Source organism: Oncorhynchus mykiss, chromosome 7 (genome assembly GCF_013265735.2).
Source record: "Oncorhynchus mykiss isolate Arlee chromosome 7, USDA_OmykA_1.1, whole genome shotgun sequence".
In the NCBI taxonomy this organism is placed as follows: Eukaryota; Metazoa; Chordata; class Actinopteri; order Salmoniformes; family Salmonidae; genus Oncorhynchus; species Oncorhynchus mykiss.
The window spans coordinates 78,132,489-78,156,031 of NC_048571.1; the positions used below are offsets into that span (position 1 = coordinate 78,132,489).

A 23,543-nucleotide genomic window follows, 5' to 3' on the forward strand; every position below is an offset into this window, starting at 1 on the left:
AAGCCTGTGTTTACCACATACCTTATTTTCGGCGTTTATCTAAAAACATTACAAAAACACCATTAATTTTATTCATGGGCATTGTCCAGCGGAGTAAGTGCCTACAAAAAGACGCCATTACTATTCCTGTCTACATACATACTTGGCCTACTACGTCAAATATATTTATAACTGACCCAAGATAGTTAACCTGTGTCGTTTACAGTGGAAGCAAATTAAGCATTGTGGGGAAAACAGGCCAAGCACAAGCTAGCGAGATCCCATTGGCTCGTTGAATTATGTATTTGCATATTTCAGAAGGGGAACGCCTTATCTGTGAAGTTCGCATGTGCAGAAACTCAATTCGACGTTGCACTCCAAACAACGCAATTGTTTCAAACTTTGGCAAAGTGTCATGTCTATAAAACGTAGTGCACTGTGCATTGAGATCAGATGTTTCATAGATGAGAAAATTAGCAGAATGTTGGCCCAGTATCACCTAGTTCCATCCTCAGTTTATCAGTACTCGCGACAAGACTTCCTCTCAGTACCATATTTGGTGATGAGAAAACGTTCTAAACGGAACCTTCCGTTTTATAGCAACCGTGACGTATATGGGTTTACCACTTCTGTCGTTAGTCACATGACACGGTCAGGAAGAAATTCAGACCGAGTGGTACTTGTCATACAGCTTTTGTAGTTTTTCTGAGACGTTGTTTACCATCCATATTCCTTGGTCGGCGTAAGAAGGACATTTACAGAAACATTTGCTGCCCTCTGATATGGGTAAGATGTAATCCAATCGTTTTATATGGAGGAATTGTCAATTTTCAAAGATATCCGTAGATGGTTAGATAGGTGAGCTAGCTAACGTTAGCTACCCTAAGTGACATCGATATTCAAAGCGAGCAAACCTGTGCAAACCTTCACGACACATCCTACTGACCAAGTAGTTAATTATTAACATAGTTATGCACATCAAGAGTGTAGTTAACTAGTGATTGTTTATGTTGTGAAGCTAACAGCTAGATGGCTACCAGAGTTGTTATAGCTAGCTGCTATGTGGATTTAGCTAGGTAAGTTACTAGCTTGTTGTTTGGCCTCCTTTCAGGGTCCTGGGATTGTTATTGAAATCTTCTCTGTCAATTTTCTCTTGCCATTTCCCTTTTATGTCGCTCCCTTTCCATGTAGAAGTAATTTATAAATTGTGTTAGCTACCTTTTATGATTTTTGAAAGTATTGAAAGAATAGCTAGCTACGTACAGGGCAGCTAGGTAGCTAAAATACTTTTACTACTTAACGTAGATAGCTAACATTAGCTAGCTAGCAAAATACAACCATATTAGACCTTGCACAAAAACTTGGATTAGCTAGCAAGCTAGCTACCTATTCCCTAAAACAAACAATACCTAGCAAATTTACTAGTCAGCATTTGAGTTAATAAGAGCAGTAGCTAGCTGATTTATGTAATGTCAGATTTACTGTTTGCAGTTATGGAATTTATGGTAGCTTCTGAGCTTGACTTAATTGACTGTGGTTGTGGGGTAGTTAAGAAACCAAGGGAAGAGTCATTTGCCTTGAATCAAGCAATTAAGCAGGTTACAGTAGCTAGTAAATAAATTAGGTGAGGGGACAGCCCTATTTTGAGACAATCTTGTTCTGGTCCCTGTGGGACCCATTGTCATTCCAAACATGTTATCAAACAGATATTAACATTTCGTCTAAAGCATTTGGGTTATATTGCAATATCCTATACATTTGTCATTGTTTTCCTACATTATTTTCAATTCGCGATCACTGCATTGATGATTAGCAGATATAGGATTTTTTTTAGACTGCTCCAACCTGCTTTAGGGCAATTCCATTGTAACAGATGCAGACTCAGATTTTTTACTTTAAAATGTATGCCAATCAAAAACGAATGATTGCAAAGTTAAACAAGCCATACAACTCTATGCACCAGTATAATTATGTTATACTGTACCTCTACACAGCCAATGTGTAAATGGCACACCCAACTACCTCATCCCCACATTATTACTTATCATCTTGCTCTTTTGCACCCCAGTATCTCTACTTGCACATCATCTGCATGTCTATCACTCCAGTGTAAATGCTAAATTGTAATTATTTTGCCTCTATGGCCTATTTATTGCCTTACCTCCCTACTCTTCTACATTTGCACACACTGTACATAGATTTTTCTATTGTGTTATTGACTGTACATTTGTTTGTGTTACTCTGTGTTGTTTTGTCGCACTGCTTTGCTTTATCTTGGCCAAGTCGCAGTTGTAAATGAGAACTTGTTCTCAACTGGCCTACCTGGTTAAATAAAGGTAAAATAATTGTTTGTTTTTTACTTTGCAATGATTGTTTCTTGTTTCAGTGGTGTGGACAGTATTAGACATTAATTAACTTGTTGACACAGTTAGCAGATTGCAAGTTTACACTGTCTTTTACATGGTTACGCCGTGCAGATGACCAAACTGGCCAACCCTCGATGGCAAGGCTACTTTAGGCTAAATCTGACAATTGCATTAGAAAGTCGCATGCGCATGCATTTCAAATCAAATCAAATGTATTTGTCACATACACATGGTTAGTAGATGTTAATGTGAGTGTAGTGAAATGCTTGTGCTTCTAGTTCCGACAATGCAGTAATAACCAACGAGTAATCTAACCTAACAATTCCAAAACTACTACCTTATACACACAAGTGTAAAGGGATAAAGATTATGTACATAAAGATATGAATGAGTGATGGTACAGAACGGCATAGGCAAGATACAGTAGATGGTATCGAGTACAGTATATACATATGAGATGAGTAATGTAAACAAAGTGGCACAGTTTAAAGTAGCTAGTGATACATGTATTACATAAAGATGCATTAGATGATATAGAGTACAGTATATACAAATACATATGAGATGAATAATGTAGGGTATGTAAACATAATATTAAGTAGCATTGTTTAAAGTGACCAGTGATATATTTTACATCAATTCCCATCAATTCCCATTATTAAAGTGGCTGGAGTTGAATCAGTGTGTTGGCAGCAGCCACTCAATGTTGGTGGTGGCTGTTTAACAGTCTGATGGCCTAGAGATAGAAGCTGTTTTTCAGTCTCTCGGTCCCTGCTTTGATGCACCTGTACTGTCCTCACCTTCTGGATGATAGCGGGGTGAACAGGCAGTGGCTCGGGTGGTTGTTGTCCTTGATGGTCTTTATGACCTTCCTGTGACATCGGGTGGTGTAAGTGTCCTGGAGGGCCGGTGATGCGTTGTGCCTCACTACCCTCTGGAGAGCCTTACGGTTGTGGGCGGAGCAGTTGCCGTACCAGGCGGTGATCTATCCCGATAGCATTTTACTTCCTTGTTTTGCTTAAGTCTCCATGGGTTTGTTATAGTGTTCTAGGCATAAGTGCAGGAGTCTGTTTAAACATTCCATTGGGTACAGTAGGATGTAAACCAGGAAACTTGTACTATAGATAAACCCTTATGTAAACCAGGACACCTGCACTATAGCCGTGTTTCTTGTCTCTTAATGTTTACATGTGATGTCACGTTTTCTTTCTTTGCAGTTCATGTCATAGCCATAGCATGCTGCAGTGTTAATGGCTGAACTATGAAGGCACAACTTCAAGTCACTGGTGAGTTTTGACCTTACTATTTAGTCTTTTTCATTATGTGGCGGACCTCAGGAAGAAGCTGGCTTCAGATAATCGAGATTCTACTAATAATCCTAAATTAAATAATAAGCCACTGACACCCGAAGCTGTAGAATGCGCTTTTTAATGGGACTGGCGGGTGCTTGTTCTCCATAGGCCTAGCTGATGGTACAGACTATGAATTTATCAGGTATTTATAGAGTATAGATGGAATAGAATAACTTTATTTTCTTATTTTTTTCAGTGGTTGAAATATATATCAATAACAAACATAGTAGGATGTACAGTAAACCAACTAGGCTAAAGAATCGTTCTAAACAGAGGTAGTGCTTAGGCTACAGTGGTGGGTCAATGAGGCAATGTGAACATGGATCTCACATTTCCGTTCTGTGGTTTATTTCTATGGCTAACTTCCGTGACTTATAACAGTGTTCACTAGAATCTCTTACCATGACATGATTTGTGTATTTTATGGCATGCAGTTCTGTCGGCCAAACTGAAGGAGAACAAAAAGAACTGGTTTGGCCCCAGTCCGTACGTGGAGGTGGCTGTGGACGACCAGTCGAAGAAGACTGAGAAATGCAACAACACCCACACCCCCAAATGGAAGCAGTCACTCACAGTGTAAGTAGCTACGGTAATACCTATTTGCATTTCAAGTCAAATGTTATTTGTCACTTGCGCCGAATACAAGAGGTGTGGACTTGACCGTGAAATGCTTAATTATGAGCCCTTTCCCAACAATGTAGTAAAAAGAGATTAGCTAACAAAATCGAAGTATTAACATAATAAAATAACAGTAATGAGGCTATATACAAGGAGTACCAGTAATCAAGTCACTGTGCAGGGGTACAAGGTAGTTGAGGTAATATGTACATGTAGGTAGGGATAAAGTGACAAGGCAATGGGATGCATATAAACTGTCGTGTGTGTGTGGTGTCAATATGCTTGTCTTTATGTGTGAGTTTATGTAGTGTGTGTGGGTAGGGTCCAGTGGGTGTGTGTATAGAGCCAGTGCAAGAATGTCAATGTAAAATAATATATACATATAACACAATTCCGGAGGTTAATGCAGATAGTCCGGGTAGACATTTTGATGAACTGTTCAGCAGTCTTAAGGCTTGGTGGTAGAAGCTGTTCAGGTCCCAACTTGGCGCTCTGGGACTTCTTGCCGTGCGGTAGCAGAGAGAACATACTTTGACTTGGCTGGCTGGAGTTTTTGACAATTTTTAAGGCCTACCTCTGACACCGCCTTCCTCTGACAAATTTATATTCGCATGTATATTTATTTAGCATATAGGCCTATAGTGCATTTCTCATTCATAGTCTTGACTAATACGCTCAGAGATTCTCCATGGAAGTGCTTCTTAGTCCGTAGGTGTAATCCGTATCTGGGAAACTGGCCCACGGTGATCTCGTTATTGTTTATGTGTTTAACTCATTCCTTTATAATAGTGTAATTGTTTAGCCCCGTCACCAAGAATTGCATGTCGTCTCCTGGTCTATTGTTGTATAGCCTACTAAGTACAGTAGTGGAACCGTAAACAAATGTTTTCCACCCTCTACACAGAATTGTCACACCTTTCAGTAAGCTCATTTTCCGGGTATGGAGTCATCAGACGCTGAAGGCCGACTTCCTATTGGGCGTGGCCACATTGGACATGAGTGAAACCCTCAAGTCCAATGATATGAAACGTGAGTTCATTCTCTTCTCCTGATGAGGCACGGAGCAGGTAGTATTAAATGTGATTATATGAAATCTCTGTGACTTTTTGATAGCGGAAAAGTGTATAACAACATATACAAGAGCTTTGCAGTAAGTGGTTGTCATATTTACAAATAGTCCTCTGTAATATAACTGATGCGTGCCACTGCACTGTAGGGAGATGAGGAGCAAGCGGTGGCTCTCATTCACACCACTTCTTACTATACACTACATGACCAAAAGTATGTGGACACTTGCTCGTCGAACATCTCATTCCAAAATCATGGTCATTGATATGGAGTTGGTTTCCACTGCTCCAGAGTCCAATGGCGGCGCGCTTTACACCACTCCAGCTGACGCTTGGCATTGTGCATTGGTGATCTTAGGCTTGTGTGTGGCTGCTGAGCCATGGAAACCCATTTCATGAAGCTGCTGACAAACAGTTATTGTGCTGACGTTGTTTCCAGAGGAATTTTGGAACTCTGTAGTAAGTTTTGTAACCGAGGACAGACTATTTTTCCGCCCTTCAGCACTCGACGGTCCCATTCTGTGAGTTTGTGTAGCCTACCACTTCGGGCTGTGCCGTTGTTGCTCCTAGACATTTCCAATTCATAATAACAGCACTTACAGTTGACCAGGGCAGCTCTAGCAGGGCAGAAATTTGAAGAACTGTCTTGTTGGAAACGTGGCATCCTATGATGGTGCCACTTTGAAAGTCACTGAGCTCTTCAGCGAGGCCATTCTACTGCCAATGTTTGTCTATGGAGATTGCATGACTGTGTGCTCGATTGTATACACCTGCCAGCAATAGGTGTGGCCGAAATAGCTTAATCCGTTAATTTGATGGGATGTCCACATACTTTTGTGTATGTTGTACTGTAACTCTAATCTTAAAGGGATAGTGCAATTATGTTATTTCAATTTGAAGGAAGTTGAAGAAATAGTAGAAAAATAGCAGAGGCGATTTAGCAGTGGCTGCTAACTGAATATAGCTAAAACGAGTGTGTGATAGAAAAATGACGTGTTTACCTGGTTTGTTTGATATTAATAGGAAGGCATAGATATAATTTATTTAATTCTGTGTTTCTGTAAAGAGATGCTTTCCACTCTATCTTCCTGCAGTTAGTCTGCTAGAGATGGTGATAAAAACCTAAATGCGGGCGTTCCGTAGACAAGATGACGTGTGTGTGTGTGTGTGACCCGCGATAGAGAGCCTGGAGAGAGTTTAGAACAATGCCTCATTGTCTCTTCTTCCTGGCATCTGGGAAAATAAGCCGGGTTGGGGGTAAAACACCATCCTGTGTAGATAACCAAGGTGGCTTGTGGGAGATGGAACCAGTCGGACTAAGCATTTTTCGGTCCTATATAGTATCAGTTTTTTTAATTTTCAGTTAGGTTGCTCAGCTGTTGGGCTGACTGGTTTCATTATTGCAATAATTAATCGATATTGTTTAAAGATAATTGTTTGAAGAAATGACAGTCTCTCTCACTTGAATAGAATATTCCACAAGTGTTCCGCGCACTGAATTTGCTCCCAATTATCACCTTTAAGATACAGGTAGATAAGGTATACTTTATTAATCCATACTAGGTAGAAATGTGTCTTCTGCTTTTTTTCCCAATCCCTCTGATATAAATATATATTTATAAACTGGGTGGTTTGAACCATGAATGCTGATTGACTGACAGCTGTGGTATACCCAGGGTATGACACAACCATTTGTTTTTCCTGCTCTAATTATGTTGGTAACCAGTTTATAATAGCAGTAAGGCACCTCAGGGGTTTGTGGTATATGGCTAATATACCACGGCTAAGGGCTGTGTATGGGCACTCTGCGTTGCGTTGTGCTTAAGAACAGCCCTTAGCCGTGGTATGTTGGCCATATACCACACCCCCTCGGGTCTTGTTGCTTAAATATATATTTAAAAAAAATAATATATATATATATATATATACACACACACACACACACACACACACACACACACACACACTATGTTGTAGAGGCTGGAGCAGAGGGTAGCCGCAGTACAGCTCCCAGTAAGCAGTTTGACAACGTTTCGATCTTCACCAGGTCCTCAACCTGTTTTTTTTTGCAGTACTTCCTTAGCCCAGCACCTACGTTTCTTTAAGGATGTGCATTTGATCACAAAGTTTTCTAAAGTTAAGAACTCCTTTCACCTAGGTCTTAATTGGACACGCATTGAAAATAACTAACAACAACCAGTACACTCTGCCCTCCATGGAAGAGTTTAACACTCCTGCTCTAATCCACTACTTCATGTCTGGTATTCTTTGTGAGACAGCTCTCGCCTCAGCTGGAATTCGAGGGCGGCTCTCGCCTCAGCTGGAATTCGAGGGCGGCTCTCGCCTCAGCTGGAATTCGAGGGCGGCTCTCGCCTCAGCTGGAATTCGAGGGCGGCTCTCGCCTCAGCTGGAATTCGAGGGCGGCTCTCGCCTCAGCTGGAATTCGAGGGCGGCTCTCGCCTCAGCTGGAATTCGAGGGCGGCTCTCGCCTCAGCTGGAATTCGAGGGCGGCTCTCGCCTCAGCTGGAATTCGAGGGCGGCTCTCGCCACAGCTGGTATTCGAGGCGGCACTTGACTTTTAACTCAAGCATATGAATGGGCTTACTTTGCCAATAGAATGAGTCCTTTCAGTCATGGTCGACGTGCTGCCCATGTGACCCTCAAAGATATATTAATTAATTCCTGCACTACAATCAGGGGTCAAAGACACACAGAAGTGCACCTCCTATGTAGGTGACCAAATATGCTACTGATTAAATAATAATATTCACTGAGTGTACAAATCATTAGGAACACTTCCTCTTTCAATGAAAGACTGACCAGGTGAAAGCTATGATCCCTTATTGATGTCACTTGTTAAATCCACTTAAACCAGAGAGGTTAAAGAAGGATTTTTAAGCCTTGAGACTATTGAGACATGGATTGTGTGCCATTCAGAGGGTCAATGGGCAAGACAAAAAATTCAAGTGCCTTTGAACGGGATATGGTAATAGGTGCCAGGCGCACCAGTTTGTCACACTCAACCATTTCCCGTGTTTATCAAGAATGGCCCACCACCCAAAGGATATGCAGCTAACTGGGAAGCATTGGAGTCAACATGGGCCAGCATCCCTGTAGAACGCTTTTGACACCTTGTAGAGTCTATGCCTCAACGAATTGAGGCTGGTTTGAGGGCAAAAGGGGGTGCAACTCAATATTAGGAAGGTGTTGCTAATGTTTGCTATACTCTGTGTAGATGGTCAATACATGCATATCGTGCATGTTATCCCAGCCATCGCTTTTCAGGAACACAAGTTATATTTCTGATATTAGACGGGATACATCAAGGCTAGAATTCAAGCTGATCCATCCATGTTTACACTCTGTTTATAAACTAGCATCTACGCGTGTGTCTGTCCTTCTGTGTGTCTGTATGTCTGTCAGTCTCTGAGGTGGTGCAGATCTTACAGCTGTGTTCAGACCAGGACAACACAGACGTGGTGGGAGACCTGTCCATCTGTCTGGATGGCGTGCAGGTGGACCCAGAGACCTTTGCCTCTGCAGAGAGAGACCATGGTGAGGATTAGGGATGGGCAGGGTAAAGTGTCGGTGTTTGAGGCAAAAAAAAATTGGTGTATACTATTGGTTATTCCAATTTAGTTTTTTTCGGATGCAACTGAAAAGGACATTGTACATTATTTTAATACTGCACTTGACGTACTCCACAAGCAATAAGCACATGTTTTTGTTGTTCATTTTGTCAATGCTTATAAATATAACCTGCTAAATAGTTACATTTGTACAAACCTGAGTAGTCGCGCCGATCCCAATTGAGGATGATGTGATTAATACATTTCACTAGATGAATTGTATTCTGTTTGGGTTTGAATGCTTGATGTTGATGGTTTTCTTTTTCAGCAGCTACTGCTCCCAACAGGGACGCGAGGCAGAACGAAGATGGAGGCAACAGGTATCATGTTTTAATAATACTATATTGTATGTCTTCTGTAAGTTCTCTGAGTGAATACTTGACTTTTGGGGGGGGAGATTTAGTGTGAGTCGGCAAAATACTTTTATGATATTACTCAGTCACACTAGCATATCTTCTGTCCATTGTGAATACTAGAGATGGGCACCGATATGTCAAGTTTAAATCGATGTTAATTGCATTTTTCCCGATATGAATATATCGTTTTACAAAAAACATTGCAACTGTCTCTGCACTGGGATGTCCAGAGAACTGCTTGCTGATTGCAAAGATCTTATCAAAGGACTTTAGGGTCAATTATTGATCCTAAGCAATGTACTTTCTTGGTAAGGAAGAAGGGGGTGGACATTTTTTATTTTTCATGATAACTCTTGACAGTATGTAAATACTTATATTGTTCATATGTTTTTTGATTAGATTTAGTTTTGTAGTGTCATGTTTGCTGATGTCAGTGATGTGATCCTCCGGTATGTGTGTATTGTAAAATAAAAGTACTAGTGGGGGTGGTAGTAGTAGTAATGATGATGGTGGTAGTAGTAGTAATGATGATGGTAGCAGTAGTAGTAGCAGTAGTAGATAAAACGTTTTGACCACCAAAAAGTAGGAGGCACTACCTACAGCCAAAACGGCAAACAAAAAGTAATTGACTGTGCTGCATGCAATTTATTTAGACTTTTGGTGATGTCATACCCGCCAGGTCCAGCAGAGACACGTCACCTTCCAGTGACTCTACAGAGGACTGGGTGATCATCCCCAATGGCCACGAGATCAACTGCACGGGGTCTCCCGCCCCATCCCCAGGGGGCTCCAAGTCCACACGCCCCCCCAGACCTGCTCGTCCTCCTCCACCCACCCCTCGCAGACCAGCCGCCTCCCCAGGTTGGCACCACGCTAAGAAAGGCCCTAGACATACCCTAGCAATTCCATAATAATACAATACAAAATACCACAATACTATAGTAATACAATAGATAACCATAGAGGTCTCTGACAGAACTATTGAAAGAAATTCCTTTCGTGTGTTGATGTTCTAATGCCAGGTCCATCTATTGCCTTCTCATGTAATGAAACGTTCATGTTTTCATTCCACTCACTATTCAAGCCATTTTGTGGAATTGAATGAAGTGCAGTCCAGATATGCTATTCAACACAGATATGCAGTCTAAAAGCATTCGCCTTATTTAGCAGCTTCTCATTAGCATCTCCTACTAGCGACCACAGCTAACCTGTCCTTCGTCTATACCGTCTCCAACTAGCAACCGCAGCTAACTATTCTCCTCTGTCTCATCGAACCTCCAACAGCAGCTCCACCCCAAGACCATAACTAACCTTTTCTCCTCCAGCGTCCTCTAGCAGCTCCACTCCCAGCGACGTGAGCGAGCCCCCGGCTTCAGACGGCTCCTCCTCAAACCCCCCTCCGGAGAACGGCACAGAACCCCCACCCCCACAGGCAGCCAGCACCAGCGGACCGGAAGCCATTGGGGTACCCCCAGCCGGAGGGCTCCCCCAACTCGGCCCTGTCAGCAACGGTCCACTGCCACCGGGGTAAGTGGACTAGGCTCCTAACCAGATGTGTATCATGAGCAAGTAAAAAAGAACGCTCCCTATCAATCCGACAGCCCTGACCAGCCTGGCCATCGAAAATGTGCACATGTGTTCGTCTTCATATCCAATTGTATTTGTCACATGCGCCGAATACAACAAGTGTAGACTTTACTGTGAAATGCTTACTTACAAGCCCTTAACCAACAATGCAGTTAAAGTATGACAATTAGATCAAAATAAACTAGTAACACAATAAAATAACAATAATGAAGCTTTATACAGGCTACATACAAGGAGTACTGAGTCAGTGTACTGGGGTGTGAGGTACAGTAGTTGGGGTGATTGAATGAGGTAATATGTACATGTCGGTTTGGTTAGGTCTTTAGCGTCATGTATATGTAGGTAGGGGGTCTTTGGCGTCATTCATGGGTTTTAATGTGTGTGTGTGTGGAGTTGACTGTATGCCCTATATAGCCTTCTGTTTGTACCCTGCAATATATCCCCATGCTGTATATCCTGCATCGTGCTAATGTGAGCTTTAAGGTTGCAGCGGTGCAACTCCCCAGTACTTAACGATTACAAGCTTAACCATAACACAATGCAGCCACCACTATGGTTGAAAATATGGAGAGTGGTACTCGGTGAGGTTTTGGATTTGCCCCAAACATAACACTTTGTATTCAGGACAAAATGTTCATTGCTTTGCCACATTTATTGCAGTATTTAGTGCCCTGTTGCAAACAGGATGTATGTTTTGGAATATTTGTATTCCGTACAGGCTTCCTTTTCACTCTGTCAGTTAGGTTAATATTGTGGAGTAACTACAATGTTGATGATTCATCCTCAGTTTTCTCCCATCACAGCCATTAAATCCCTGAGCAGAACTCCGGCATCTGAGTTAGGAACAACGCCTGTATCTTTGTAGTGACTGGGTGTATTGATACACCATCCAAAGTGTAATTAATAACTTCACCATGAGGTAGTCATTCAAAAATCATGTTGAACACTTATCATTGCACACACAGTGAATCCATGCAACTTATTATGTGACTTGTAAAGCAAATCTTTCCTCCTGAACTTTTTAAAGCCATAACTAGACTGGAGAGAGAGGGGGAGAAGACTTGTATTTTTATATACATTTTCAGGATGGTTAAACAGGATGTAAACTTAAACCAGATATAAAGTAGGTAGAAAAGATACTGAAGCAATACATTTTTTTATAAGATCTATGAGAATTAACAATCACCAAAATAAAAACTAGACAGTCAGTTGGAATTTCAGATTATCCATGTAATTGGTATGTTCTTTCAATGTTTTAATCACTCAGATAGCGTTAGACATGGCAAAATGTGTAGAATTGCAGGAGATTAACTTTGAAACTGCAATTTCTCTCAGCCACATGACAAATGCTTACAAATTGAGGAAATTAGCTATAAAACTAACATTTTCTTTCTGTGGCCAAGAGGGCCTCTACAACTGTGCCATTGGCCACACCCACCACTATGCCCATTACCACACTCCACCCCCGCTACCTTTGCCACCGCTGCTGAAAAAAATCCTAGGGTAAACACTGAGGTTGACAGGAGTTCGATGCTACACCTCTTTGTAGAGTTGACTTAATGTTTAACTCTGTTGGAAATGAATAGCTGTTGACCCTTCAATTTGATATTTCAAACCACTCTCAACCACTAATAGATGAGACTTGACAATTTATCACTCATTTTGCAGTCAGTATAAAAATGTTCTTAGTCTAGTCGGCATTAGTCTGTTAGTCTAGGCAGCATTAGTTTCTTAGTCTAGGCAGATCATTGACAAGATCCTCCCGTGTAGTTCTGGGCTGATTCCGTACCGTTCTCATGATCATTGCAATTCCACGAGGTGAGATCTTGCATGGGAGCCCCAGGCCGAGGGAGATTGACAGTTCTTTTGTGTTTCTTCCATTTGTGAATAATCGCACCAACTGTTTTCACCTTCTCACCAAGCTGCTTGGCGATGGTCTTGTAGCCCATTCCAGCCTTGTGTAGGTCTACAATCTTGTCCCTGACATCCTTGGAGAGCTCTTTGGTCTTGGCCATGGTGGAGAATTTGGAATCTGATTGATTGCTTCTGTGGACAGGTGTCTTTTATATAGGTAACGAAGTTGAGATTAGGAGCACACTCTTAAAGGGAGTGTGCTCTTTTATACAGGTAACAAACTGATTAAGAGTGTGCTCCAAATTAAGAGTGTGCTCCTAATCTCAGCTCGTTACCTGTATAAAAGACACCTGGGAGCCAGAAATCTTTCTGATTTATAACATTATAACATTATAACATTTTTGACATGTGTTTTTCTGGATTTTTTTGTTGTTATTCTGTCAGGCAAGGCAGAATAGTAGAATAGAGTAAACTAATAAACCATAACACTTAGGCTTCTACCTTCAGTTTATACACATTTTACACATTTTACAATCTATTTTACAATAGTTATATTTTGTTTGTTTTTAGTCCTTCCTCTATTTCTGATATCCATCCAGTTTGATTTCTATTTGTAACTGTGCTATTTCACAAAATGTCTGAATCTATATACGTTTTACAGACCCTGTATGTTTTACATTGGTTATCTTGTTATTAGTCCCACCCTTCAGCTCCATTCAACCCCTCCCATCTGTCTCTCAACATCATCCAGTCCCACCCTTCAGCTCCATTCAACCCCTCCCATCTATCTCTCAACATCATCCAGTCCCACCCTTCAGCTCCATTCAACCCCTCCCATCTATCTCTCAACATCATCCAGTCCCACCCTTCAGCTCCATTCAACCCCTCCCATCTATCTCTCAACATCATCCAGTCCCACCCTTCAGCTCCATTCAACCCCTCCCATCTATCTCTCAACATCATCCAGTCCCACCCTTCAGCTCCATTCAACCCCTCCCATCTCTCTCAACATCATCCAGTCCCACCCTTCAGCTCCATTCAACCCCTCCCATCTATCTCTCAACATCATCCAGTCCCACCCTTCAGCTCCATTCAACCCCTCCCATCTATCTCTCAACACCATCCAGTCCCACCCTTCAGCTCCATTCAACCCCTCCCATCTATCTCTCAACATCATCCAGTCCCACCCTTCAGCTCCATTCAACCCCTCCCATCTATCTCTCAACATCATCCAGTCCCACCCTTCAGCTCCATTCAACCCCTCCCATCTATCTCTCAACATCATCCAGTCCCACCCTTCAGCTCCATTCAACCCCTCCCATCTATCTCTCAACATCATCCATTTTTGGATTTCTATTGGCCATATATTTTCCAACTGTGCAGTGATGCTTCACTAAAGTATTGAACCTTTCTATTCTCATAGCTTCTACACATTGTAAATTGAAAATAAACCATTTTTGCTAAAATAATTATTATATTATTGATTGATTGACTATGGCTTTTCAAATCACCTAGTATTGCTATCTGCAACGTTAGTTCTAGGCAAATGTTGCAATTCTTCAGCCATTCCTGGACCTGTTACCAAAAACGAGCTACATATGGACAATACCAAAATAAATTATCTAATTACTGCCTCCTCACAGCAGCATCTGCAGAGGTGGGAAGATTGTATCCCCCATATATATAACATTCTATTGGTTGCAAGAATTTTGTATAGTAATTTAAATTGAACAATTCAAAGTTTTGAATCCGGCGTATCAATTCATAAACCATGTGCCATGGAATGGGCACATCGAAAATCTCTTCAAAACTATTTTGCAATTGAAATTGTTATGTTTTTATTTATCACACTTTTCTTTAACCATTTATGTTCTTTAATACAGGGCCGACATACAAGTTCCTTACTTTTATCCCCTTCTACTTGCCTCTTCCATTTTTGTGGTAATGCTGCATTTGGTTATAATTTTGGGTAGAGCAGACATTCCCATATGTCACACATACAGCTAACACAGACAACTCCACCAGTCCTATTTATGATATCATTCACTAAAATTATACCTTTTTTTTTTTAAACACTTCCCTCAATTTTTTTTTTTTTTTTAAATCAATTAGTATATTTGAGTTTAACCACAATATTTGTTGTATTATTTGTTCTGTCTTTTCAGGTGGATTCAACTGAAATTGCAACCAACTGTCTGAGGCTTGTTTAAAAAATAAAGATATTTTGGAGATTATTTCCTTTTCAAACAACTGAAAGTGAGCAGGTGTTATCTGAATAAAGGGAAAAAGGCCCTTCTTGAAAATAGGATGAGACATTCTTACCAATTTACTAGAGAACCATTTTGGATTTAAGTATAACTGTTGTATGACTGACGCCTTTAGTGAGAGGTCTAATGCTTTAATATTTAATCATTTCTGCCCTCCAAATTCATATTTGTTATATAAATAGGCCCTTTTAATTTGATCTGGCTTGCCATTCCAAATAAAATTTGAATTTTTTTTTTCTCATATAATTTAAAAAGCAGGTCACTCACTAGGTGTAGGCAAAACCATAAGCAAATAGGTAAACTGTGATATGACCAAAGAGTTAATCAGGGTGATTTTTCAAATAGACAGGTATTTTCCTTTCCATGGTAGCAAGAGCTTATCTGTTTTTGTTAACTTTCTATAAAAATGTATTGGAGTGAGATCATTTCTTTCCTTTGGGATTTGTATACCGAGTATGTCCACATCTCCGTCAGACCATTTCATTGATAAACTACATGGTAATGTAAAATTTGCTTTTTTTCTTTGTGGTTTTAATCCAGGGAGGATAGCAAAAGTATCTAAATCCTCTGAGGCCGAGATTCTAATTGTGGTTTTAAAAGAAAACATGAATCATCAGCGTACAATGACACCTTAATTTTTAAGCCACGGATTTCTAATCCCTTAATATTATTGTTTGATCTCATTTCAACAGCTAACATTTCAATGGCAATAATAAATAGATATGCCGATAGTGGACAACCTTGTTTTACTCCTCTAGATAGTTTAAACCTTTCTGAGATGTAGCCATTATTTACTATTTTACACCTAGGGTTACTATACATAACCTTAACCCATTTCATAAGAGATTCCCCAAAATTAAAATATTCTAGGCATTTGTATATAAACTCCAGTTGTACTTTATCAAAAGCCTTTTCAAAATCAGCTATGAAAAGCAGGCCTGGTGTCCCTGATATTTCATAGTATTCTATTGTTTCCAGTACTTCCAGTCTTATATTATCTCCAATGTATCGTCCATGTAAAAAATCTGTCTGATTAGGATGAAAAATATGACTTCCTTTTTAATTCTATGCGCCAAGCATTTTGCTAGGATTTTTGCATCACAACACTGAAGTGTAAGAGGTCTCCATTTTTTTAAATGGACTGGATCTTCACATATACCATTTGGGTTCTGTTTCGGTAATAATGATATCAGACCTTCTTGTTGCGTGTCTGATAATCTACCATTTATATAGGAGTGGTTCAAACATGCTAATAATGGTCCTCTGAGTATATCAAAAATACATTTTATGTACTTCAACTGGTATGTCATCCAGCCCTGGAGTTTTCCCATCCTTAAAGGCCCCAATTGCACCAAGAAGTTCCTCCTCTGTAATTTGGCCTTCACTTGAGTCTTTCTGTACAGATATTAATTTGACATTATTATTAGGAAGAAAAAAAACATACAATTTGTTTCAGTTAGTGGAGATGGAGGAGAATGAAACAAAAACATATTCTTAAAGTACTTTACTTCCTCTTTCAAAATATAAGTTGGTGAATCATGCGTGACTCCGTCATTTGTAACAAGTTTTAATACATTTTTTTGGTAGCATTTCTATATTGAAGATTGAAAAATAATTTGGTGCATTTTCCCCCATATTCCATCTAGTTCGCTTTATTTTTATAATATATTACACTGGATCTTTCTTGAATAAGTTCCTCCATTTCTTTTTGGTTTTCCTCTAACTTATTCTGTGCCTCTATGGTACAGTTTTTATTGCTATCTAACTGTACTGTTAGTCCTTCAATTTCCTTTGTTAATATGGACTCTTTTGATCTAAATTGCTTTTGTTTTATAGATGAGTACTGAATTGCATGGCCTCTAAAGGCACACTTAAGTGTCCCATACAATAAGGTAATCTGCTGTACCTGTTATGTCTGAAAAAGTCAGTTATAAATTCTTCAATTCTAGTTCTAAACAATGTATCATCTAGTAGGCTTTGATTACATTTCCAATATCCTTGCCCACGTGGAAATTTTGTAAGAGTAATATATATGCCAATTATGTGATGATCCGACCGCATTCTGTTCCCTATCAACACTTTTTAAACTTTTGGTGCCAGAGAGAATGGCATAAGAAAGTAGTCAAGACGACTAGCTTGATTAAGCATCTCACTAGGTCAGGGTATTTAAGTCTCCATATATCTACTAATTCCAATATATCCATGACATTCATGATTTCCTTAAGTGCCTGAGGGTGATTAGTTTGTAGTGTGATTTCCTTTCCGGTAAATAGAGGTATTTAAGACTGTATTAAAATCTCCCACCATAATAATAGTCTAGTGTTGCTTGTAGAGTTGATAAATTCTTATATATATTTTCAAAGAAGCTTGGATCATCATTATTTGGACCGTATAGGTTAATAAGCCATCTCTGTTTATTGTCCAATAGCATGTTTAAAATAATCCATCTACCTTGAGGATCTGTTTGGACAATTTGCACATTTAAATCAAAATTACTGTTAATTAAAACCATCACTCCTTTTGAATTTCTTTGCCCATGGGAGAAATATATTTCACCCCCCCAGTCCTTTTTCCACAAAACTTCATCTAAAATTGTTGAATGAGTTTCCTGTAAACAATAGATATTATATTCCTTCTCTTTTAGCCAGGTAAATACTGGTCGTCTTTTCTTATTATCTGCTAAGCCATTACAATTATAACTGGCTATACTTATTTCACCACTTACCAAAATGAGACACAACTTTCAATTCTATTTATCAAAAATATATGTTTGTAAACGTACCATTTTAAAAAGTAACATGATGATTGAGTGTCTATATAGCTGTACCATGATATTTGCATTGCTACTAAGTAAACCTCCAATTGGTCCCCACTATTCCACCCTCCTAAAAGCTCTCCTCATCCCGAGTCTTAGGCAATGTTAGGCTGTTAGTCTAGTTGCCGTTAGTCTAGGCACTGTTAGTCTAGTCGGCATTAGTCTAGGCACTGTTAGTCTAGTCGGCATTAGTCTGTTAGTCTAGGCAGTGTTAGTCTAGGCAGTGTTAGTCTAGTCGCAATTAGTCTAAGCACTGTTAGTCTAGTCGGCATTAGTCTGTAAGTCTAGGCAGTGTTCGTCTACTCTGCATTAGTCTAGGCAGTGTTAGTCTAGTCGGCATTTGTCTGTTAGTGTAGGCAGTGTTAGTCTAGTCGGCATTAGTCTGTTAGTCTAGGCAGAGTTAGTCTAGGCAGTGTTAGTCTAGTCGGCATTTGTCTGTTAGTCTAGGCAGCGTTACTCTAGGCAGTGTTAGTCTAGTCGGCATTACTCTGTTAGTCTAGGCAGCGTTAGTCTAGGCAGTGTTAGTCTGTTACATAAGGGTCAGTATGCCTATTGTAGAATGCCTACGGTGGGTAGTTACTAATAGTACTTATTAATAGTAAAACTTGGTGCACATTAGTTACTAGTAGAAATATTCTGTGTAATTGAATCAATTCAATTAATGTACTTGCAATTATTTTAATGAGGAACTTAACATTCATTTAGGTGTTAAGATTACATTTGTGCAGGACTGGTGCCCTTCAAATGTATTTGCTGACTGTTCTGTGTTTTGTCTGAAGCTGGGAGCAGAGGGTGGACCAGAATGGGCGCATGTATTACGTGGATCACATTGAAAAGAGGACGTCATGGAACCGACCCGATTCTCTCCCCTCTGGGTAACAAAATAATTTATTCATCAAATCCGTAGTTCGTAAATCATATACTATATGTTTTGCTTTCATATGGCAGTAGTTTATCACGAATTCTACTCTTTAAAAATGAACCAATGCGTTCTGGAATATGTTAACTAATGTGTATCTTACGCTGTATTATAGTTTTACATGGTACAATGTCAAATGATGTGTGTTAAATTGGTTTCAATAAGAGCACCTGCGCAAAGTTGATGTCACTATAGTTTGCTGTCACGAGAAACCCTGCACGGTACCTGTTCTCTCGGACCGAGTGATACGTGACATCAAGCTTTATCCATGCCATTTTGGTGCACATCCTACTGAAGACCGAAGGCCCTGGATTTCTTTACACTACACGCTGCCTCCCCTAGAGGAATATCGGCCCTGTTGAAATAGTGCAGAAATGCCTCCTGCTGTTTCCTCAAGAGAAGTGTAGATATATATGTGTTTGGATATAAGCAAGGTTACCACCCTATTACTTTCACCAATCTCACCAGTTCAGATCTTTTTCTTTTTTTTTGTGAGAAAGGATTCCTTTTTAAAGTATTCACACAGGGCCGTCATCAATCATCATGGAGAAGTAGAACCTTCCCTCTTCTGTCCCATGTAGGTGGGAGCGGCGAGTGGACCCAATGGGCAGGGTGTACTTCGTGGACCACATCAGCCGGACCACCACGTGGCAGCGCCCTACGCAGGAGTCGGTGCGTAACTTTGAGGAGTGGCAGCACCAGCGCAGCCAACTGCAGGGGGCCATGCAGCAGTTCAACCAGAGGTTCATATTCGGGGTAAGACATGGGCTATGTCCCAATTCTCTCCCCTTCCTCCCAAACTGCACTAGTCTAATCCCATATTGACCCCTAGTCTCTATGCACTTGTGGAGATGTGAGATGATTTGACAGGTATAAGCAATATGGTGAAACCTGGCCTTAGAATCACCTGGCCTTAGAATCACCTGGCCTTAGAATCACCTGGCCTTAAAACAACCTGGCCTTAGAACAACCTGGCCTTAGAACAACCTGGCCTTAGAACAACCTGGCCTTAGAACAACCTGGCCTTAGAATCACCTGGCCTTAGAACAACCTGGCCTTAGAATCACCTGGCCTTAGAATCACCTGGCCTTAGAATCACCTGGCCTTAGAATCACCTGGCCTTAGAATCACCTGGCCTTAGAATCACCTGGCCTTAAAACAACCTGGCCTTAGAACAACCTGGCCTTAGAACAACCTGGCCTTAGAACAACCTGGCCTTAGAACAACCTGGCCTTAGAACAACCTGGCCTTAGAACAACCTGGCCTTAGAACAACCTGGCCTTAGATCCACCTGGCCTAACAGAGTGGCAAATTGGAACTATTAACAAATTGCTTACAGCTGTTACATCATCTCAGATCTCCACAAGTGTATAGGAGGGAGTATGCTCTAGGGACGGAGGGCGTAGGGTCTAGATTTTTGGGAATGGGCCACTGATTTGAAAAGTAATGACTGGTATAAGATATATTGTGGATACTCCCTCTAGCCCATGCCTCCTTGGGCTCTGTTGGAATACTTAAAATAAGTAGTCCAACAGAAATGAATCCTCCCTTGAAGGAATCACAGTTCTGAACTGGTTGGGTTGGTGGAAGTTCTAGCATGGTGACCTAGCTTTCAGCTATGTAATCACTTATTCATCTGTGATTAGCTACCTTATAAGACCACTGTATATCATTGTAAAGAAGCATTATTCAACACACGTAAGCGCTGTTCATTTAACCTCCTTTTTTCTCCATTGTAGCTCCAGGATCAGCAAATAGCCGCAGCAAACAAAGAGTTTGACCCGCTTGGGCCGCTGCCACACGGCTGGGGTAAGTAGCACGGTCCACCACAACGCGTTTTCCACTGTCAATACGCTCCGAAAGTGGAGACGTCACAATGTAAACATTTGTAGAAACGTCTTGCCAGTTTGTGGCAGCGTCATGTGTGATTAGATAACTAATGTCGTGTCTTTGGCATCATTAAAGTGAAGACTGTTATTTTATCAAATCAATTCTCTGTAATTATTATTACGTGATTAAACTAATCATGTAACTGTAATTAACTAGGAAGTCGGGGCACCAAGGAAAATCTTCAGATTACAAAGTTATAATTTTCCTAATATAACTCTCCAGATATTTTAACATCTGATCAATTAGTCTTCTAATTAATTAATTATTCTTTACCTCACATTAGTCTCATTCCAAACGTTGTAAATTGTTGGTTATCTGCACGAACCCAGCCTTTGCTATGAAATCATCCATACATCATTTGTATTAATTTAGTTAGAAAATAAATGATTATCACAGAAATGCATAAATAAACAGTAGATATGGTTACAAGGAAATGATAGGGGAGGTTCCCTAGTGGGCTAAACCAATATGACGGCTTGGTGGACAAAGGGAAGTAGGTGTGGACTGAAAAGGGTGGGAAAGACAAAAGGAGTCACTACACAGTTGATAATTATATTAATTTAAATACTAATCCTTTGCACATGAACGCTCACTTATTCGTGAATAATTGTAATCAATATATATTTACGCTCAGTGTGTCGTCGGGATCTCTGTTGGAATCGTCCATCTTTCTGTTGGAAAGTTCATCCGAGCGTCTCTCTCTCTGCTTCCTTGAAGTATTTTGTGGTTAGAATGAATACTTCAGAGTACCATTCAGAAATGTTGTTATAGGATAAATGTTTTGGCGGATGTCGGTCTTCGCATCACAGGTTGACATAATTTCAAGCTGCAGACTAGTAATTAGTATCTAAGATTTGCTCTTATTCTGTCAGGATCAATAGTCTCAGAGTTGAACCATTTCCCGCCGTGTAGCCAATGCTCCACGTGGTATGGTTAGGAATTCAACACCCATTACAACCTTAACTTATACTGATGTTTTCGTTGTCTGAACTCAACCTGTGCCCCCTTGGTGTCCATCGAGGTACACGTGGTCTGAAGAGGATTTCTTCAGGAGGCGGTTTTATTCGTAACAGTAGAAAAGGGCTGTTCAATGAGCCAGATCATGTCTGTGCTCATGGGAGCGGGCCAATGACTTAGTAAACTTTAAGGGAATACAATTCTCACATTAACGGTATAACATCACATTACACCATTTCACAAATAGTTTAATCTTTACTCATTAATTTTATGCAATAATTAGACACAATCCTCATAACGGAGGCACCTGTATAAACGGAGTTATGGTAATGTGGCTGGGTCACACACGAAACAAAACGGACCGGGTTGTAGCTGGCTTCTCCACCAACCGTTTACACATTCTCCAAAACATGGATATTGTTCAGTTCTCAAGTTCTGTGATGTAGAAGAAGTTCCTTTGTTCTACTGTGAAACTCTCTCTCTATACTGCATGGGTCTCCTCCAGGAATTTACGACATGAGATAACAGAACCTGGGTGTAGGGGAGAGAGGGGGATGCCACGATCTATTCCCAGAAAGGGCCACGTCATGACACAGCTACTGTATAAGTAATTTATTTTCCCCCGCAGTTAGCCAGGTTAGTTAGCTTACTAGCTACAATGACTTCCAGTTAGTTAGCAACTGCTCCTACACTCTTTGGCTTTACTGTAACACTGGTGTCACATGTACAAACATTATGAGGTGTCTCCAGAGGTGGATTCACTAGAAAACCAACCTAACGTAGCAGGCGTAAAATAAACTCCTGAAACTAGATCACCTACATACTGGCCTGAAACTAGATCCCCTACATACTGGCCTGAATCTAGATCCCCTACATACTGGTCAAGACCAGAAGACCACTCTTCAACCAATCCAGTAAATGTGGAGGAGGAGTTTGGATGAAGTGTCGCCTTGTTAACATCCAAAAGCGGAAGTCTACCATTTCCCCTGAAAACCGGAACATCTGGTTTTTAGGGCCTTTGCAGAGGCTACTAGAAACCAAACGCAATGAAATGGCGAGACACCTATCAGAATTTGGCCAATAGAAACTCTAATTTCCGAGGCAAAAAATAATGTTTTGCAACTGCTTGCTACAGTACTTTTTATCAGTTTTTCTTCTCCCCAATTTCATGATATCCAATTGGTAGTTAGTCTTGTCTCAACGCTGCAACTCCCGTACCGACTCGGGAGAGGCGAAGGTTGAGAGCCATGCCTCCTCTGAAATACAATTCCACCAATCCACACTGCTTTTTGACACAATGCCCACTTAACCCGGAAGCCAGCCGCACCAATCTGTCGGAGGAAACACCGTACACCTGGCCACCGTGTCAGCGTGCATGTGCCTGGCCGCCACAAGGAGTCACTAGAGCACGATGGGACAAGGACTACCCAGCTAGCCAAACCCACCCCTAACTCGTACGACGCTGGGCCATTTATACGCCGCCTCATGGGTCTCCTGGTCGCGGCCGGCTGCGACACAGCCCGGGATCAAACCCGGATCTGTAGGGAAGCTGCCATCTGTGCCTTTAACCGCTGCGCCACTCGGGAGGCTCTTAATCCACTTTGTAAATGTATAACTGTAATGGAATCTTTGTGTGGTATGATGCAGGATTCTAAGTCTCGTTCTTGCGGTTTGTTTTGATGTCTACTGCAGAGAAGCGAACAGACACCAACGGCAGGGTATATTTTGTTCACCACACATCGCGGATGACCCAGTGGGAGGACCCACGGACGCAAGGGTCAGTTTCACTTCCAAACAAACAACCCAAATACTGACTGTAAAGAACGGCTCTTGTATGACTGTCGGTGCCCTGTAAATAAGTGTGTGTGTGTGTGTGTGTTGGTGTAG

At 40.8% G+C, this 23,543-nt stretch overlaps 1 protein-coding gene across 5 annotated transcripts in view; it reads left to right on the plus strand.

Moving 5' to 3' along the window:
- The first annotated feature begins 609 nt into the window (after nucleotides 1-609).
- The window catches only part of itcha (itchy E3 ubiquitin protein ligase a), a 33,180-nt gene continuing 10,246 nt past the window's right edge, over nucleotides 610-23,543 (plus strand). For 2 of the 5 annotated variants that reach the window (XM_021610660.2, XM_036984135.1), the window contains exons 1-12: nucleotides 610-765; nucleotides 3,563-3,631; nucleotides 4,132-4,273; nucleotides 5,220-5,344; nucleotides 8,806-8,937; nucleotides 9,280-9,331; nucleotides 10,047-10,228; nucleotides 10,693-10,894; nucleotides 18,670-18,765; nucleotides 19,391-19,565; nucleotides 20,549-20,618; nucleotides 23,349-23,433. In XM_021610660.2, the coding sequence (XP_021466335.2) occupies nucleotides 3,607-3,631; nucleotides 4,132-4,273; nucleotides 5,220-5,344; nucleotides 8,806-8,937; nucleotides 9,280-9,331; nucleotides 10,047-10,228; nucleotides 10,693-10,894; nucleotides 18,670-18,765; nucleotides 19,391-19,565; nucleotides 20,549-20,618; nucleotides 23,349-23,433 (1,286 nt within the window). In that variant the 5' untranslated portion in view covers nucleotides 610-765; nucleotides 3,563-3,606. Of the gene's footprint in view, nucleotides 766-789; nucleotides 1,056-2,268; nucleotides 2,316-3,562; nucleotides 3,632-4,131; nucleotides 4,274-5,219; nucleotides 5,345-8,805; nucleotides 8,938-9,279; nucleotides 9,332-10,046; nucleotides 10,229-10,692; nucleotides 10,895-18,669; nucleotides 18,766-19,390; nucleotides 19,566-20,548; nucleotides 20,619-23,348; nucleotides 23,434-23,543 lie in introns of those variants that run through there. The other 3 variants (XM_036984134.1, XM_021610664.2, XM_021610661.2) reach the window with 3 other exon arrangements.